The sequence below is a fragment of the Macrobrachium rosenbergii genome, chromosome 4 (assembly GCF_040412425.1).
Source record: "Macrobrachium rosenbergii isolate ZJJX-2024 chromosome 4, ASM4041242v1, whole genome shotgun sequence".
Lineage (NCBI taxonomy): Eukaryota > Metazoa > Arthropoda > Malacostraca > Decapoda > Palaemonidae > Macrobrachium > Macrobrachium rosenbergii.
In genome coordinates this window covers 73,538,413-73,558,024 of record NC_089744.1, presented here as the reverse complement: position 1 = coordinate 73,558,024, position 19,612 = coordinate 73,538,413, and the positions used below count along the sequence as shown (strand labels likewise).

The window sequence follows — 19,612 nt, the reverse complement described above, 5'->3', positions numbered from 1 at the left end:
ATTGATCAGTCAGAAAAGTCTTGCTTTTGACAGGGTTTAGTCCTTATTCCATTTTACAATTGGTTTTGATGTTGTTCAGCCTTAGTGCATTTACGCATCACTCACTGACCATCCACTTCATTTTGCATTAATGGAGAGCAACTGGTATGAAGTCATGTTGTTGGCAGACTGAAAACATCAGATTCCAAAATACTGCCCTCAGAAATACCCATGATAAGTGTTGGCTCATAAAAAAATTATGTAGAATCATTTTTTGGTGACAGTCGCTGTAGAAATGTGAAAACTTACAATGCATAAGTTTTAAAGTTTATGTATAAGATCCTTTATATGTTTAGGGCTACAGAAGCACAAATATCAATTTGAAAAAATCAGCTAATACCCATTATTAAGTTTGTTTTGGTTGTAACAAGGTATGTCTGAAAGAATGTCACAAGAAAGAACATATTTAATAATAGCATACTACCTCTCAAGAAACAAACATGATAATCAGGCCTCAGCAAATGAACATGGGTAAAAAACACTAGGTCTCCTTAGACAAACCTTCATTAACTATTTTCAGTGAGTGTTTTTTGCAACATTGCACAGTACATATAATCAAGCAATTCCACCTTAAAGTTGATGATAAAGACAAACATCCTCCTAGGGATTTGAACCACTTATGTGTGATTTACCAGGCCAACACTACTGTATATCCACTTTGTCACAAAAGGGGTAGTGGTGGCCTGGCAAATCATGTCATCAGTTCAAATTTCCAAAAAGGTGGTGTTTGCTTGGCAAATCATAGGTCAGTGGTTCAGATCCCTAGAGATATGTCTTTACGCTGTACAGTTTGCTAAATCAAATTAATAAACAATGCGTTCATATTAGGTACGTGCACACTGGTGAAATGTAATGTATATAGATTGTTAGAAAAGTATTTGACAAAACAAGTTTTATGGTGATGTGCTATACATTTACCTGATATAAGATTGGTCAGGAAGAGTTGGTGTGTGCATACTTTTCCTTTATGAATACCCTGTAATAGGAAATGACTCAGTGGGATGTTATATATGTATTAGGTTGATGTTAATCCATCCATTCTCATTCTCAGTGTTTCACTATTCAGATCAAGGTTACACTTTATCATGATTGAATTTCCTTTTTCTGATTTTGAGTTTTGAAAATATAAGTTGCATTATAGTTTTAACATTGTAGATGATCAGAGATTTTTTTCCTGGCAGCCTTTCAAGAGCTCTGAAATTTTTTTGCTTACATATACAGTATATCAGTGTGCTGATTCATTAATCAACTATATTATACACAGAGTGAACTTCATTTTTGGTGGCGTCGTTCCTTATCATCTGGCTGGGTGTTTGTTGTTGTATGGCGTAATTCGGGTATGCCTCACAAAAGGTTAAGTAGAAATGTCCCACCTCTGCCACCCTCTGCTCTCTTTCATCGGCTTGATCTTCTCTCTCCAAGTGAAGCTCGTGTGTGTCGGCATTTTAATCAAATGGCTAGTCTTGGTAAGTGCAAGTCTAATAAAGATTTTAATTTTGAGGACTTGGAAAGTATATTCTTTAATGTGCATCAATGACATGATTCACCATGGTAGGTTATAGATACAGCATGTGTCCATGAATTGTACAAACCTCTCATTTTACTTAAGTGTAAAGGTATGGAAAAAGGCATAGTTAGTCAGTTGATTGCATGAGGGAATTATTCTATGGTTAACCTGTTGATGTGCAGCTTTTTTGTTGGCATACTGGAGCTGCATATATTTATATCCAAAGCTGCAAATTGTCTCTGAACAGTATTTTTAATATAGCTGTCTACATACTGTACCTTGAAGAAATACCTATTTGTCAGGATTTTCTACAATTAACATTGTTCAGATTGCTAAATTGTATGTCTAAAATTATTTCTTGCTTGGATATGATAGTCTTTTTTGTCATCCCTTTTATCAAAGCTTATGGAGGCCTTATCTGTCCTTGTTAGAATTATTTTCATATATGTATGGGATACATCTTTTGCCACTTATTTCAGTAGTATTGAATCTTAAGGCAGAGTCTTTAATCAGTGACCCTTCCCTTACCTCTTCTTTAGATCTCCCTCTCTGCCACAACCATCCTCACTGATTAGTTAAAGACACTATGTTAGCTGTTGTTTATGTGCTGTAAAAATGCCCCCTCGACTCTTAACCAGCTTCCTATTGCTCATTTCAGTGACTTTTCTTCCCTCTTACCTAGGAGCTTCGGGAGTATTTTTCTTTTTTTCCTTGATCCCTTTAATCTCTCATTTTCAGAATGTTAGTGTATCTCTTCCATATAGAGCAAGGTCCATCTTTATCTCTTATGTTCACTGTTATTGGGGTAGTTTAAGGTTGTTGGTTTGTCCATTTCACTGGTCTTTAAATTCAGTGTTGGCAGGCAGGCAATAGTATAGATCACCTTATAAGTCAAAGGCATCTTGCAGCACTAATCAGCCTGTGCACATGGTGTGTAACCTGTGCTTAGCATTGCTTGTATATTGAATATATACTTAAGGGCCTAGTGTTGTCACTTGGAGCATCAGGAGACTATTACTTACTATCTCACACTGACAAGCAGTCATAATGATGAAGTGAACACAATATGATGGTCAGGCATGAAAATAGCTCATGTAGAATACTAATTCAGTTTGCCTCAGCATACAAAAACAGTCTACACTAATCTCAGTTAGTCTAAATCTATTTAATTCCTTAATAACAATTGTTTGGACTTGCTCTATAAAGCAATAACAATTGTTTGGACTTGGTCTATAAAGCCTTTACTCCCACCTTTCTCTATAATGGTTTTATGGAAGATTCCCTGTCCTTATAAGAGGCAAATATAAAGTGAGGTTACCTTACTTGCAAATGAAACCACTAAGGATATGAGTTAAATTAAGAATTTAATTGAAAATACATTAGTAAAGCAGTGTTGTATATGTGTAATGCTTTTCATTAAATTATAATTTTTTTATAATTTTAGCAGAAGTCAGACTAACTTTTACTGGAAAGGTCAGACAACAAATTATTGATATAGATCAGATGTGGACAGTAGCCTGTAATGAAACGATAGGTATGAGGAAATAATATAGATGATGTTTGCACATTTCATGCCAGCTCAATTCAAAACATGTTGTAATGCAGTATTTATCTTTAAAATTTCAGATGGTAGTACAGTCTTCCTAGCTGAAGGTGCCTATATTTCACCTCTGAGTCAGGTTGCAGTTGGTCCTGAGACTCAAGGTGTGGTGCAGAGTATCACGGCTTATCTGAGTGATGGCACCCAGCTGATTGCTAATCCTGGCCTAAGACTAGGAGTCCGAACAGATGCATCAGCTCTATATCATATTACAGATTTCTGGAAGAAACAGTTCCAGAATAGTGACCTGAGTAAATACATTATTCGAAGGTAAGCTTGAAAACATGAAGGTGAAAGTCAGTAAGAATAAATACAGATGCACAAGCAGATTGACCACAAGGAGAAATGAAACACAGGGTTTTGGTCATGACCGATTTTATCTTAAGTTTTGAGGTTCCAAAAAACTACAGATGAAACTGATCAGGGTTTATACCCAGTGTTTCATGTTTCCCTGTGATATATATGCATATACACATGATATACTTCAGTGATCCCAAGCATAGATACCTTTATGCTGAATGTAAATATAGCAAGATAAGTTAGAGAATCTAAGGCAGTGGTGCATCATTATTACTTCTGAAGTGACTCTTCTGTTTTCTAAACAGCATTTTACATATTTGTAAGGTATTTTAGCTGTGAAAGTTTATTATGTTACTGAAGACACTAGTTATATAAAATAAAGTGCTTAAAGTACTTTATTATTATTATATTTTGGATGGTTTTCATTGACATCCTCTTTAATAGATTTCCCAATTACTTTTTACTGTAGGTATGCAGCAGCTCCATCGGGTGTAACACTCATGTATCCAGGTACTCTGCTTGACCGATCATATGACCCACGTGCTCAAGCATGGTATCTTGATGCTGCATCTAATCCAGGGAAAGTTGTAGTATCTGCTCCATATCTTGATCCTGGTGGTGCTGGTCACATAGTCACAGTATCTCATACAGTCTACCAGGTTAGTATGAAATTTTGTTAACCTAAAATATAATACAGTACAGGTAATAGTATTTGCAATCATCTAAAAAAATTATTGGCCAGAAAACCATGAATACAGTTTTACCATATTTTTCTAGCTGGCTCTTTATGTGACTTAATTTTCCATACAGAACTAAATTTTTGTTCAGTCCTTCTTGTACTAGGGTAACCTGTACATACTTAGGCTTAAACACCTGTACATATTTTTTTATCCAAACACATTTGATAGACTTTTTTCATTAGTAAACATTTCCTCTCAATCTACTTTTTATGTACAGTAGATTATTCATATTCATCCTTAAGCATATTTGTGTTAGAACATTTTTTTATACATTCCAGGGGAGATCTGCTGCCATGCATTCACCTGCTGATCCAGTTGTAGCAGTGGTTGCAACAGATTTTACTCTGGGATTTTGGTACAAGCTTTTACTTGACCTAGAGCCAGCTTGTGGGGGTGACACTGATACAGGTAAATATGAAAGTTCTTTTATTAACTTTGCTTTATAGATGTTCTCTAATATCTGTGTGTGTTTTTATCTTCACGACTGAACATACAGTTCTATTGATTTATTCTGAATTGGACATCTTGTAGCATTGGCCAAGTTACAAATCCATTTCAGTAGGCAGGGAATTGTCATGACTCTGGCTCCTATTCCTCTTTTTAAATCATGGTCACATGTCACACACCATGGTAAGCTATGGTACTTGTTTTCTGTGCCACATGAGCGGAGTAAGCACTTTTAATTTACTGTTAAATCAGCCCTGCTGAATACAGTCAGTATTTTACTAATTAGGTACATCTAAGTTCTTGACCCCTTGTTAGTTGCCAAGATTCTAGGCTCCTTGATATTTCTTCTATTAGTTTGCCAACTCTAAGTCTCTAGGGTTAATTTCTAAAGAACAGCAAGATCCCTCCCACCTAAATAACTAATTAGGCATAGTTAATGATTGGTATTTTGTGCCAAAACCAATTAAGTTTTTTAAAACAAAAAATAATTTTTTTTTCTAAAACCCATTACTTGACAATCTAAATTGCCATCCTCCTGATCCCACATGACTTGGGGGTGGTCTGACAACACTTGGAATGACTGTTGTCTGTTGGTAAGGGGGACTTTGGATGTGCTGGTAGCAAAGGTGGATTATTTTTCTTTCAAGTGTGGCTAGAAAGGAGTATTGACACTCCTAAAGGCATTTGTAAAGGTGTGGGCGTGTACTGAAAAAATAAATTTCATTTTGGAAAAATTGAATTTAATTAAATCTATCATTTTACTGCTGAGTGCCTGACTCTTAGATCCTGTGATTGGTTTCTTCCCTGAAGCTGCTTCTGCTCATTAAGGTAGATCATGGCAATGCTGGTATCAAATGAGGAATACTTAGAGGAAAAAACATTCAAGATTTAATTCTTCAGTTGATGTCACTAACACTATACTCTTCCTAGTAATAGAGCAATAGTGAAGTAGGAGGTTTGTCTTTGGGGATCATAAAATTTTTTTTTTCTTTGGGCCTAGGAACATGTGTTTTTATATTGTTGGTGTGTTCAACATATGAAGAATGAGTACTTTTGCCAATTAAAGAATAGCCATATAACATAAATACTGTCTTATATTATTAATTAGATGCATTGAATTTTTGTTTTCAGAGAAGAAAGTTGGAAGTATTCGTTGTTTTTTAATGGACAACAAAGGATTTTTAGTTGCTCATCCATCAATGTTATCCCCATCCTCAACTTCTAGTCTTGGAACTGATATTCCTCCACATATCACACATCAGGTAAGACTCTTTAACCCTTGACTATTAAACCTGTTGCATCTTTCTAATTGATTAATATAGAATGTAAAAATGTGTGCCTAATAGAGTTCTATTGTACAGCTGGAGTTTGGTTTCTTCAAAAAAAAAAGTTGCCAAGAAACTTTTACAGGTGTCCATGCAACCTATAAACTTCCTGTTTACTTGTGTCACAATGATCAACAAACCAAAAACAGCAAATTGATGAATTCCAACCTATGGATGAAGTGGAGTCCAAGTTTTCTTCCTCCCACTAGGATAGTGCATCAGTTTCAGGAAGCTGCGTATCACACATTTTAAGTATTTTATGCTTGGTTAGCTTCTAACATTTCATCTTTATATAATATAATTAGTACAGTGATCACAGTTATACCTTCAGAAGAAGAATTAATTCTTTTAAATAAGCAGTAGATTGCTATTGCAGAATAAATTATGAGTAATGCCTGTCTTCAATTTTGAGAGCAGTGTTTTGGATACATATAAACTAGCCTCCCAAACTATGTCCTAATCTTGCCAAGATCAATTCTGTATTTTCCTTATGCAAATTCTGAAGTCTGTTGAACTCAAGAGATACAAAGAAATAAACACAATACATTAATGTACACTAAATACATGACAATCTTTTTTTTTTAAATACTCCATATTGAGTTCATTTCTCCTAATTATTTTTGTTAGTTTCTGTTTTTCTTAATTTATAGCAAATTTGCTTAGTGGGGTAACTTAAGCGTGTTCTACAGAATAGGTCTTCCTCTGGACATAGCTAGGTAACCCTCCTCCAAGCTTCCCACATACAGTAATGTGTAGAAATATAAAAAAGTGAATTGTCCAAATCAGAATGGTTTTCATGTTGAGCAGACCATGCCCACTTGTGGTCAACATTAAAATGGATAGATGATCAGCAGGGTACTCTGTTTTTAAAAAATTGAGTAATTCAAGTCAATAAATCTCAGAGTAAAAAGAAAGAATTATATACAAATGCAAGATGAACTAAATGTACAGTATTGGGTTGCTGTTGGAGAGGAATGTCACCTATCCAGAACCTATCCCATTTAGCAACTGAAAAGTACTTAACCACCAGGAAAGTACCCAGACACCCTGGAAGACACCAACAAATTGTCCACGGAATACTTCTGTGCATGATGTGTATGAGCTCTCTTCTGGGCAAAAGTGAAACCTTGATTACTGACCAGTTGTGGTATTTTTCTCAGAGAAGCTGATGTAATAGAATTAAAGATGATGGAATGGCAAGTCAAATAATGAGAGTACTCTACAAAAGTTTTAGGAGGGTGATCGTAAGGAAAGTGATTTGTCTCTGTGGCAATCACACAGAAAGTGGGTAGGAGGCAGGATATGCAGGACTGAGCAGGTGCAGTGTAGGTCTCTCAGTTGAGGAGGACAAGTTATTGTGACCAGAATTCCTTCATTGATCATACGCAGAACAAACCTAGGGCTTAATGTTAGGATAAATCTTCTAGCACCAACTGGAAACTGATAAAAAACATATAAAATTGTAGAACAAGGTATTGGTGGCAACGGGGTTTTGCTACTCGGGTGAGATAAGAGGAAACAAGCGACCTACCTCCACCCAAGAACACCGTGACACATCAGTTACTTCCTTACCTCCTACTAGATGGACATGTTACTGCCCATCCTTCCAGAAGCTGGTGTCTTCCTGCCCGTTTTTCTTCTTTGGTTTGCCTTTTGTGTTATGAAGTAGCGCTATTCTGTGTGATTGTGCATTAGTGCTTTTATTGTGTGTTTTTGTGTTGCATTTGAACATGCAAACCCATAACTCATCTCGGCTTCCCGTACCCAAGCCTCAGAGAAAATGTCCTGGCCTTGGTGGCTTCCGTTGTTCATGTTTTTGGCTTCATTTAAGACTGACCTGCATTCTACTTGCAGCAGATGCAGAACTAATGTGTGTAATATTACTAATCCTTGTTCTTAATGTTGTTTGTGGCCTCCTGAGCAGTGGAGGATTTTTGCCAAGAAGAAGCATCAGAGGAGGAAGGAGGCACCATCTTGGAAGGGGTTTTCTCATCTTTTGATGGTTGCTTCTCAGTCTCCTGGTTCCTCTTCTATGCCCAGTCTTCCTCCAGTTGCTTCTTCTTCCTTGGAAGATTTTACCCCTTCCCATTCTTCCATAGTTTCAACTTTGGAAGTTTCGGGAGAGGGGTCAGGAGATATTATCTCTTTGGCTGCCATTGCTTGCCAACTTCACTCGATGACAGTACTTCTCCGTCAGTGGGCGATAGACCAATTAGTAGACCTCTCAGCCAGGTATATCCTGGGCAAGAGGATTGTGGTGGCCGACAAACAGTTGTCAGGGTCAGGTCCTGGGGACAGGGTGGTCCTTACATCAGGAGGTAGCAGACAGGCTCTTCCATCTTGAGGAAGACCAGTGATAGATCTGTTTGCAACAAGGTTCAACAAAAAGCTGGTCTTCTGTATGGTTGCCCCAGACTCCTTCACTGTGGCAGACAATGCCCTTCAACATCCCTGGGACAATATGGAAGTTTACACTTTCCCTCCCTTTTGTGTGATCTGTCAAGTTCTGAACAGAGTAATGTCTTCCCGGAATCTCAGAATGACCCTTGTAACTCCATGGTGGCCTCACGCAGAATGGTTCCCCGATCTGCTAACCCTTTTGTCAACAGTTCCCAGAGAGATCCCTCCTTGGCACAACCTCCTTTGCCAACCTCACAGATAGAGGTATCACCAGTCGGTAGGGTCCCCATCTCTTCACGGCTGGAGACTATCCAGTATCTCCTGCGAGCAAGAGGCTTTTCTTGTAAAGCAGCGACAGATGTCCGGCTACCTCAGAAGATCTTCTTCAGCCGTGTACCATGGTAATTGGGCCATCTAATGTGATTGGTATGGTTGAAGGAGTCTCTCTCCAGTCGGAACTTCTGTTCAGCAAATAGTGAATTTCTTAGTTTTTCTCCAAAGGGAGAAACTTCTTTCTGTGTCTACCATCAAGGGCTATAGGGTTGCTTTAGGTTTGGTTCTACACCTAAAAGATGTAGACCTGTCTTCCTCTTGGGAAATATCAATGCTTCTATAAAGCTTTGAATGGTCTTGTTATCCTGTAGAACTAAAATCTCCTAATTGGGACCTGACTTTGGTGCTAAGCAGTTTTACTTGAGCCCCATATGAACCATTGTGACAATCATCTAACAGAGACTTGACCCTTTAAAACAGTCTTTTTGCTGGTTGTAGCTTCATCGAAGAGAATGGACAGACTCCATGGTCTCTCTTCTAATGTTAAACACTCGAGGGGTTGAGGTTCCATAGCCTTTAAATTTGTCCCAGAATTCGTAGCTAAAACTCAAAATCCCTTAGTTCATGATGACAGATTTGAATCCTTTTCCATTGCATCCTTAGGAGATTTTGTTGACAGCGACCCAGATGAATTAGGGCACTGCATGATTATCTGAAAAGAGGTGTTGAAGACTTTTTGTAAGCACAGGCCGGAACGAGAGAGAAGTGTCCAAGAATACCATCTTCTGGCTACGTAAGGTTATTATTTGTGCTTATAGCTCTTTTGCAACCTCTAATTCTAAAATAGTGGATCCAAGAGCACATGATATTTGGGGTTTAGGTCCTTAGTTAGTCTTTAAGAACTTACCTGTTCATAGGATTTTGAAGGCTGGTATGTGGCTTCTCAAACCACCTTCACATCCTTCTATCTAAGGGACATTGCCCACAGGTCCTTGGACACGTTTTCCTTGGGTCCGATGGTGGCTGCTCAACAAGTTGTGCAGCTCATCCAGCTCCCCTAGCAAGACAGTTTGTATCTTACCTAAGACGATGGTATGAAAGTGAAAGTGATTGAGATGACTGGTCTTTTTCCTTTCTACTTTCTCCTTCTCTGCTGGCGGGCAGTAGGAAGATTGATCCATCATGAGCTGGAACTAGTTAGATACAGGTGAGTAAATGCCTTTCTGTTTGAGAAAAGTTTTTTAATACACTAATCTTTCCTTGCAGAAGCTAGTCCCTCCTCTCTCTAACAAGGGGAGAGAGGAATGTTAACAAATGAATTGGTGGCTAATGTAGGTTTGTTGTCTTAAGAGATATAGCTCTTTAACTTCCATTTATACATTGTTTGTTTACAAATGTATATTAGCCCAGTAGTCTGACTGTTTAATATCCTTCATTAGACTAGGGGCTTTTGTCTCTTTTCGCTGCTTTTACTTAACGGAGAAATGAGACCAGGTGTGCTAAACCTCCAGTCGGTTAGAGACTTCCTTTCCTCCCGCCAAAAGTGAGTCTATCCTAATGTTAAGACCTAGGTTTTTCTGCGTATGAACAAATGACAAATTTTTAATTAATTTGTATTTTTCATAGCTAGCAAACCTACAGTCTTAACATATATTGCCCACCTCATGTCACCCCTCTATGGATTCCCTGGGTTGGAAGAAACTGATACGTCACAGTGTTCTTGGGTGAAGGTAGGTTGGTTGTTTCCTCCTATCTCACCTGAGTAGCCAAACCCCGTTGCCACCAATACCTTTTTTTACAGTTTTATGTTTTTTACTGGTTTCCAGGTGGTACTAGAAGATTTATCCTAATGTTAAGAACATAGGTTTGTTAGCTATGAAAAATACAAATTACAGTACAGTAATAAAAACTGTCATTTTGTGAAAATAAGGCAGTGTGTGATTAATTAGGTTGTGGTGAAACATCATGCTATTTCAAAATGTCAAATGATAACTGATTATAACCAGTAAATAGCCGTTTTACCATTCATTTATGATTATTGACCTATAATATTTGCTCCTGGATACTAATCAAATTAGTGCTTTCAATCTGATTCACATTAGTACTTTCCATCAATTGTGTAAATCCTATTCTCTACCTGTATTCCCAAGTCAGCTGAGTTTTTACTAATATGATAGAGGAAGAATAAATATCTGGTTTGCCAGTAAAAGATTACAGATAAATATTGAATTTTTCAAACAAAAAACTAGATTTCAGAATTAAAAATATTGAAATATACAATGTCTTTTAATTTCTTTTCAGGAACCTGTAGTGTCAATGGAATTATTAGCAGGTGGTGGAGGGTTATTAACAAAGGTTTGGTGTGGACGATGGTGGCATGGAGCAAGTGAAAGACATTACACTCTACACCTTCCTCCAGGGCAAGTTGTGGCTTCTTCTGGAAATGGCAATGGTCAGGTAAAAATAAACAAAATTTCTTTTAATAATAGGTAGAGTTTCTTGAGGAAAAATGACAAAAGCTCATGATTTTCCAGTGTCTGAAGACATTGTAGTTCTAGGTATTGATTTGACCTAGGATTATTGAATAAGATCTTTTTTTCTTGTCATGCTGTTATAGTTTTTCAATCATTTTTCAGTCAGTTGGGGAATGAAGATATATCAGTTTCTGCAAGATTTTGTGTCCAGCCCTTTACTGCTGCTAAATTTATTTGCCTGTATTAGAAATATAATGGCATATTATTGCTATCAGTGTTTTAATTTGTGATTCGTTCTAGAGTTATCAGGATTTGTCATAGGCACACTGTGCTATGAAGGGACTATTGAGATTTATTTACCCCTACTACTGCTAAATTTGTTCGCCTGTACATTATTAGAAATATAATGGCATATTAATGTTATCAGTTTTGTAGTTTGTGATTCGTTTTAGAGGTATCAGGATTTATCATAGGCATAATGTGCTATGAAAGTATCAGGACTATTGAGATTTATTTATATACTATAATTCTTTTTCAAGATATTTAATATGCAGGTAGTATGATTAAGTGCAGACTATATTTAATATGCAGGTAGTAGGATTAAGTGCAGACTTGGCTTAACCAAGTAAAGTCTGAACCTGTTCTGTCTCCAAAAAATCAATCTGAAAATATGAATTTTTAGCTTACCGTAATTCTGCACCTGTTACCAAGATCTGATTTATGTCTTCAGTTATCTTGAAAGTTTTCTGTTTTTATTTGATTCCTGTACACTCTGTCACAATACAAACCTGTTGCTTTTATTAAAACCCTAACATAGGGTTTACTGAACAAACTTGTTGTCTAATTACTGGTTGCAACAAGCAAACTTGGTGTCTAATTACTGGTTGCAACAAGCAAACTTGGTGTCTAATTACTGGTTGCAACAAGCAAAGCCCCTGTAGGGGATAGCACCACCAGTGCATCTCATGCTGTGCACTATAGGCATTACTTGAGGTTCTTTGCAACGCACCTTCAGCCCCGAGCCACAACCCCTTTCGTTCCTTTTATTGTATCTCCTTTTATATTCTCTTTCTTCCATCTTACTTTCCACCCTCTCCTAACAGTTGATTTATAGTGCAACTGCAAGGTTTTCCTCCTGTTACACCTTTCAAACCTTTTACTGTCAATTTCCGTTTCAGCGCTGAATGACCTCGTAGGTCCCAGTGCTTGGCCTTTAGCCTAAATTTTATATTCAGTTGAATTCAGCAAGCAAAGCAGTAGATGAAAGTGTGTGTTATTGTGTGTATGTGTGAGATCCTCCCAGTTAAAAGGTCAGATATCTTCACTTTTTGGACTCATTACATTATCATTAAACTTTTATCTTCATTTTCATTGCATTATCATTAAACTTTTATCTTCATTTTCACCAAAAATCCTATTTAAGTAAGCATTTGATTTATTTATTTTCGTGATATTTTTCATTCAGCCAAGACTTTTTATGGTTATTGTCAAAAGCACTTCTCACTCGTTTTACTTAACTTTTGTGCATATACAGGTGATAATGCATGCATGTTTTGTTCAAATTTTAAAACATTTATAAGCATGCTGGTGGTCCTCTTACAAGGTGCAGGATACCTTGTTGAGGTTATTGGTTTGGCCTCCCTCTAAAAAAACCAGGAAAGTTTTACAAATTTGAACAATTTTCACTGTGTTATGAACAATTTCTGCTACTGTAGTCCTTAACTTAAGTTGGGATATCATTATTGCTATTGCTCAGTGTTTGTTCCTGAGCCTTAGCAACACAGACTGTGCATCAAGTATATGGCCTTCATTAACACAAAAGGTGTTCATGTAAAGGTACTTCCCTGAAGTGTATGTGTGGACAGGTCAAGTGACATTGGTCTCTGTACAAGTTTAGGCAGACTTACACAAGGGAAGGCACAGTTTTTTCTTGTAAGAGAATTCATTTATGCTGTCCTCAGTTGTTGGCTCACCCACTGGTTTGTGTAGTCAAATATATTTCATCAAGTGCTGAGACCTGTCTTCATTTTGTTATAGATCAAACACCTTCAAAGGAGAAATGATGGAGATGAAGGGAATGAAGATACAGTGGTCTGAGTAGTCAGTGGTGGTGAAATCTACAACTTAAGTAACTGTAGACAATCATGAAAGTTACAAAGGCAAATGAAAAATTCACATGCAGATTTTCAGTTGGTTTAGGGCAGGTTGTGATGCTTTAAAACCACTAGTGATCATGTATATTACAGGCAGTAAGGAGAGGATGGGAAGATATCTGGTAGAGATGAATACGAATGGTTACCAGCTAGAAAGTCGTCTTAGTGCCCTGGGTGCAAATTCCTTGGATTTTTTTTTTTAACATTAACCTTGGCCATAACTCTTGAACTGTTAAGTGAAAAAGACTGCATATAATGACGTGCACATATTGTTAATGAAGCTCTTCTAGATGAAGATTTTTTACCTTGATCATAACCATACTTTACCAAAATAACTACCCTGGAGCATTCATGTTGCATAAATACAGTACATTATTTCATGAGAAAATTGGAGGAGTCATTCAGGTTTGCAGAAATGTAATGTTTTCTTCAATGCTTCAGCAGTCTACCATTGGTTATAGATGGCAGTTGGTAGGTTTCTGGTAAGGGATGTGTATCACTTTAGCAATACTGGGAATGCTTGGTTCTATATTACAGTAGTCATATATGTAGGTCTTTTCACTGTGTCAGCTATTTGTACAATGTGAAGATGCTGCAGCGATGTGTACGCACACGTAAGGCTTTGCCTGCCTATGTGTCAAGTGTTGGTGGTACCTGAACTCCAGTTTACTTGCAAAGTGGTATATTGAGTACCAAGACATATACATTGTTTCATTACATCTCATGATCCACATTGTTGGATTTGCTGCAGTATCATCCAATGAAACAAGCCCATTTTCTTTCCCGATATGCTTCTGTTTTCAGCAGTTAAGAATATCAAAAAGTTGACACTATAGAAATTTGTCATTTTCAGTGGTTCCAGAAGGGCTTTAGAAATCCTTCAAAATTATTGATAAAAAAATCCCTTTATTCAGCTGATTAAGATTTCATTCCACAATTTATAATAAACTAGTATGATTGGTGAAATATCCAGGGTACCCACAAATTTTGGACATTAAAGGAAATAAAGGTTTGGTAAAGTAGCTACCTGTTCCTATGAGTGATTTATTATCTCCAAAACCCATCATCTTCATTAAATGGCAGCATTGTGGAATAATGAATCTGATGATAACAAATTAAAACATTAAACCAGCTGTTGGATTGTGGTGTTATTTATTCCATAAAGAATTCCACTCTGAAGTAATGTTATCCCATCATTGAACTGGGTACATTCATCTGACCCCTAGGTATTTGATGAATAAACCGTGTCACCCAATCCCTGAAAGAAGAGAAAGCAGATCAGCACTTACAACCAAACATACTCTTAGTGATCGTCCAACTTTCAACCAACAATGTACATTAAATACAGGAAACAACTCCTTGAAAAAATTGTCAGAATTTTTATTTTTTCAGTTCATATGCTGATTTTAATAAGTTTTGTGTTTTGTTTGTAAGACCTCAAATATTTATGTGATAAAATCAATGCAACCTGTTTTAGGTCATTTGTACTTCCTTTACTGGAATACTATTCTCTGGTGTGGATGTCTGCTTCTGCCAGAGATTTATCTCTTTTAGATAGAGTGATTCATGGTGGTAGGTTTCTCTTTCCTAATAGTAGCAGTTGTCGATGGTCTCTTGTTTGTCACTTTTTCATAAGTTGTATTTCAACAGAGATCTTTCACATTCACAATTGATCTCTGATCCCCTTTATCTGCCAAGAACAACCAGATTCCCTGAACAGCACCACCAATATGCAGTAAATGTGCCTCGCTGTCGAACTTCTCAGTTCCAGAGGTCCTTTACTCCGTACACCATTAGACTGTGGAACAGCCTCCCAGAGGATGTAGTGCAGTTGGAACTTCAGAAGTTCCAGTGAAAATGGAGTACTATTTATTTATTAATTTATTTTCTTTTTTATATGGGATCTCTTCTGTCTGTATTTCCCTTTACTTCCTCATACTTCTTCCTAATGAACACCATATCCTTTGGAAGCTTGAATTTCAAGTCAGTGGCCCCCGTGGGCTTGTTCCATATGAATAGGTTTCATCTACTGAATAATAATAATAATAATAATAATAATAATAATAATAATAATTATTAAGAACAAAAGCTTTTGATCTGAAGCAGAAGGTGGACATGCTGACTCAATGATTATAAACCTCAGAGTTATGTATTCATATTAGAGTTTCGCTTTAGAATGCAACTCCCTGTATATCTTTGAAAGACAATGGTTTTTGATGCTTATGATCAGTCCAATGGACTTTTCAGACAAATCCTCCAGGTTTAAATCAACTTTACCAACTTCATCCTTCCCACCTTAAATGTAATTTGGGGTAAGGATAGGTACTGTAGTGGGGTTGTTGTAAAAAAGTATTTTGTGAAAGCAAAATTTTTTCCACACAAACTTTCTGCTGATAATGTGAGTTTCTGCCTCCCAGCTCTTATTATTCTGGGATCAGATGGTGTGAATAATGACTTGTAGCTGCTTATGACCTTGATACCTGCCCTTGCATACTTAGTATGAGCTGACTGTTTTTTCTTCATTTTCAAAGGTACAGAAGCATCTGGGATGAGTTTGTACAGTATAGGAAAATCATTTTAAAAAATTATTTATAGTCCCTTAAAATTATATTTAAAGTTACTGTCTCTCAGGAAATACAGATGCAAGAACTTTGAAAGCATCTTACTGCTAAGAAGCCATAATGTTTTAGTAAAACTGTAAATTTTAGGTATATCCACTTTTTCACAGTGCATGTAATTTCCTACATTTGGTTTCAAGGCAGAGGCTTAACTGCTATTGTATGTTATTTTAATTTGAAGTACTGACATCTGTCGTAGAACAAATTGCCTCCCTTTTGTGTTTTCAAATAGTTGGCACATAAGGAAAACAAACCATAGCGTTCACAATTCTTTGCAGCAGAACAGCAAAGTGCCTCTATGAACAACCTTTAGAAGGAATTAGTCTAAGAGAACTTGTATAATGACAAGATATTTTATACCCAAATCTTCTTTTAACCATGACTATTTGGGGTGTTTTAGCAACTATATTACTGGTATTATAATTATTATTATTATTGTTTTATTTTGTAGTGTATTTTAAAGCTCCCTCTGTATGCAGTAATCAGTATCCTCATTGTGGGAACATTGTGTTGTTGCAATGAACTAATGATGTCATTGACTTGCAGTTAAATTTCACTATCATCAGAGGCAAGTTTAACTTAGAATTTGTTAAGTTTTGATCTTCATTAGGCAGCTTTAAAATATAGCCTGGTAAAATTAGCATGTAGAGTTATAGAAGGACATGATGACTTTATGCTTGCTTTCTTATTAATACTTCATGATTACTTTTACTTAGACAGCTGAGAAAACAGTTCACAGTGTTACAGCAGTTACAAAGTGTTTTAATCAACTTGACTTTTGTAGCTTCATGTAACAAAATAACCAACATTTATTCTGGGTTTTATCTTTTTTCAGCTTGATAACTCTTGCCTACAATATGCCCTTACTGCTGTGCCTGCTACCAACCTCATATTTGGTATCATAAATCAAACATGCACACCTGCTGTGGCCTTCTGTCCCTGTAGCATGGTATGGTATATTTTTTTTTAAATGGCTAGTGGATAGCCAAAATTGTAGAATTTTCTTTTCTTAGTCTATGTTTATACATGCCCATTCACTGTATTATAGTATTACAAAATATATGACTGAATACAATTAATTTTAGAAAACCTGCTTCTTTTACAGTGAATCCTAATTATTGATATTGTGGGGCAACATTTATCTAAACAATTCTTCAAATAACAAATTACAGTAATTGTAGTTCTCCAAAATGTTTATGGCTTTGATCGTTTTTAAATTTTGTTTAGACAGGAAACAAGATTGGCAGAAAACTCCATGACAGTATGAGGGCATCAGTTTTTTTAGCCACAATTTTAGTAATTCAAATATACTTATAACTTTTGTTGACAGGATGACCGTTTGTGCTTGAATTGCCAGTTATTTGAAGCAGGGGCTTGCGAGTGTCCATGCGAGTGTCCTTTGTCTTCACATCCATGTTCCGTCCCATTCACCGAGTCCTACTTAGAAGCTGCTCATTCATCCATTTTTTCAACCTTGGTTTCAAATCACAGTGAAGAGTCTTTGAATCAGGTGTGGCAAACATACATGGACATAGGGTCCAGTAAACGCTTTACTGTACCTCAAGTGCTAGATGTGGGTATGCATCCTCCTAACTTGGCACCCACTTGTGACCGTATTCCAGAAGCAGCTGTTCCCTTACAGTATTCTATTGGGTTGCTGTCACATTTAGACTCCTGTGTTTCTGTTTCCTGTTCTGTTCATTTGACAGAAAAGTCATGCCTTGGTGTAATGGGTTGTATTTGGTGTTCCATGACAAATGATGGAGAATCTGCTCTAGTGCATCCTCATTGCATAGAAGAACAACATTGCTATGGAGGGATTTTGGGAGGTCCATCACCATATCCTCATGGACTAGCCACACTTCCTCATTCAGACAATACCCATGGTGGTTCTGGAAGCCCAATAGGACCAGGTAAGTTTTATGTAATCATTTATTTCCATTGAGGTTTGTTGTTTTCAACATGCTTTGCTTGTACATTGTACATTATAATCATGATAGTAACTCATTTAGAATTTTAGATTATTGTAGTACTATGACTGAATAGCTAATGAATATATAAAGGTTTCCTTAGCAAGTCTAGAGTAATCAAAAATTAAGAGTAAAAAGTAGTACTGTACACCATTTTGTCCTCAAATTACTGAATAGGTGTTAAGTGTCAAAATTCTTACAGTTGCGGGTGGAATCATGGCAGTCTTCCTTGTGGTAGCATTGGCAGTATATTGCTATCGACAGCATGTAGGAGGGAGCAGCCGTTCACTCTACACTCCAGCAAATTTTCAGTCTCGTCCACACCAACATCCAATATATCAACCAGAACCAACACATGAAATAGATAATGCTGATGAAGACCTTTTAGGTATGTTCATAGTCAGATTATTAAGATAGGCATTTGCTTTTTCACAAATCTGTTACTTTTACCAAACCCAGCTTGTAAGGGCTGCAGAAACTCCAGTACAGTGTACTAGCAAAAAAAAAAAAAAAAAAAAAAATCACCTACTGCTCCTGGAAGGTTAGTGCATGTGTATCTGGTGTCCCCAGGTCCCCTTGGGCAAATCTTACTTCTTGTTTGCCTTTTGGCTGGTTAACTGCAAACAGGCACTTGGGGCCTTCTGTCTAAAACTCTTGCACATATTTTCTGCCTCCACTTGTCTCTGTCCTGAATAACAGCACCAGCTAGTGCCAGAAACACCAAGCACTGGTCTGAACTGTGCACTCTTGATGATCTCTGCCAGCTACCTTCCAAGTGGTAGCTTTAGAGAACGACAATATAGGAAGTGCCAGTTCTAGCTCATTCTTGATGATGAACATGGTCAACTATTTCAAATTCATATTGAGGTTGTACACTTTAAAGTAATTTTTTTAACATAAAAATTAAATGTTATTTTAAAATACAACTGCTAACACTACGAAGGGACAGCAACTACCTGTAACAAATAAACAGCAGCACCATTACCAGCAAGCAAGTACTGTACTAGGTAACACCAGTGTTATCAAGCATCACCGCCAGTGGCAGCCATCATCAGCAACTGCTAATACTAGTAGTCACCAGTGACAGCAGCTGCCAGAGGTAGCACCAGCAAAACACCTATGCCAACACCTGTGCTGGCCAGTGCCAGCCTCCTCTTTCCCTTTTACTTGGAACAAGAACAGCAGCAGCAGGTGTAGCAAGAATACCAGCAACTGATACAGCAAGAGTTCCAGCTGCACTTGGGACAATAACAACAGCAGCAGGTGTAGCATGACCTGCACCAGTGAGTACAGCAGCAGCAGGTGTAACAACCTAATTGCAGCAGTAAGACTTAAGCTCCAGTTACAGCAAGGATGACAACAGTGAACGGCAGTCGGAGAAAAGAAACACGTCTGAATGAGACAGCAACAAAAAGTAACCTGCATAGAATTGAATGCTCACTGACTTGGTGGCAGGTGCTTCCACCCCTACCATAGGTAGCTGTTACCATAACCACCTTGCAAAAGTTTAACAGTTGGTTTTCCAGCTCACTGAAAGTTATTTCCCATATGTAAAGACTGAGGAAAAATACAAATTACTTGAAAAGTATGTTATTTTAAAGGCATTTTTTTTCTGTTTGCAGAGGCAGTTGTAGGGACTACAACTGGTATTGCCATCTAGGTGATCAGAATTTTTTCCAAAAATTGTGGGCAATGAAGTGAACAATTCAAACTAGTGTAAGACTATGAAGGGAGGGCAATAGTTTACATGTATAAAATAAGTTTTA

At 37.1% G+C, this 19,612-nt stretch overlaps 1 protein-coding gene across 2 annotated transcripts in view; it reads left to right on the top strand.

Annotated features, from left to right (window-relative positions):
• LOC136835695 (VWFA and cache domain-containing protein 1) overlaps positions 1-19,612 on the top strand; it is a 60,545-nt gene that overhangs the window by 34,393 nt on the left and 6,540 nt on the right. For both annotated transcript variants that reach the window (XM_067099551.1, XM_067099547.1), the window contains exons 14-22: positions 1,304-1,505; positions 3,173-3,416; positions 3,916-4,105; positions 4,465-4,594; positions 5,765-5,895; positions 10,933-11,088; positions 16,712-16,825; positions 17,207-17,789; positions 18,049-18,234. In XM_067099551.1, coding sequence (XP_066955652.1) covers positions 1,304-1,505; positions 3,173-3,416; positions 3,916-4,105; positions 4,465-4,594; positions 5,765-5,895; positions 10,933-11,088; positions 16,712-16,825; positions 17,207-17,789; positions 18,049-18,234 — 1,936 coding nt within the window. The remainder of the gene's footprint in view (positions 1-1,303; positions 1,506-3,172; positions 3,417-3,915; positions 4,106-4,464; positions 4,595-5,764; positions 5,896-10,932; positions 11,089-16,711; positions 16,826-17,206; positions 17,790-18,048; positions 18,235-19,612) is intronic.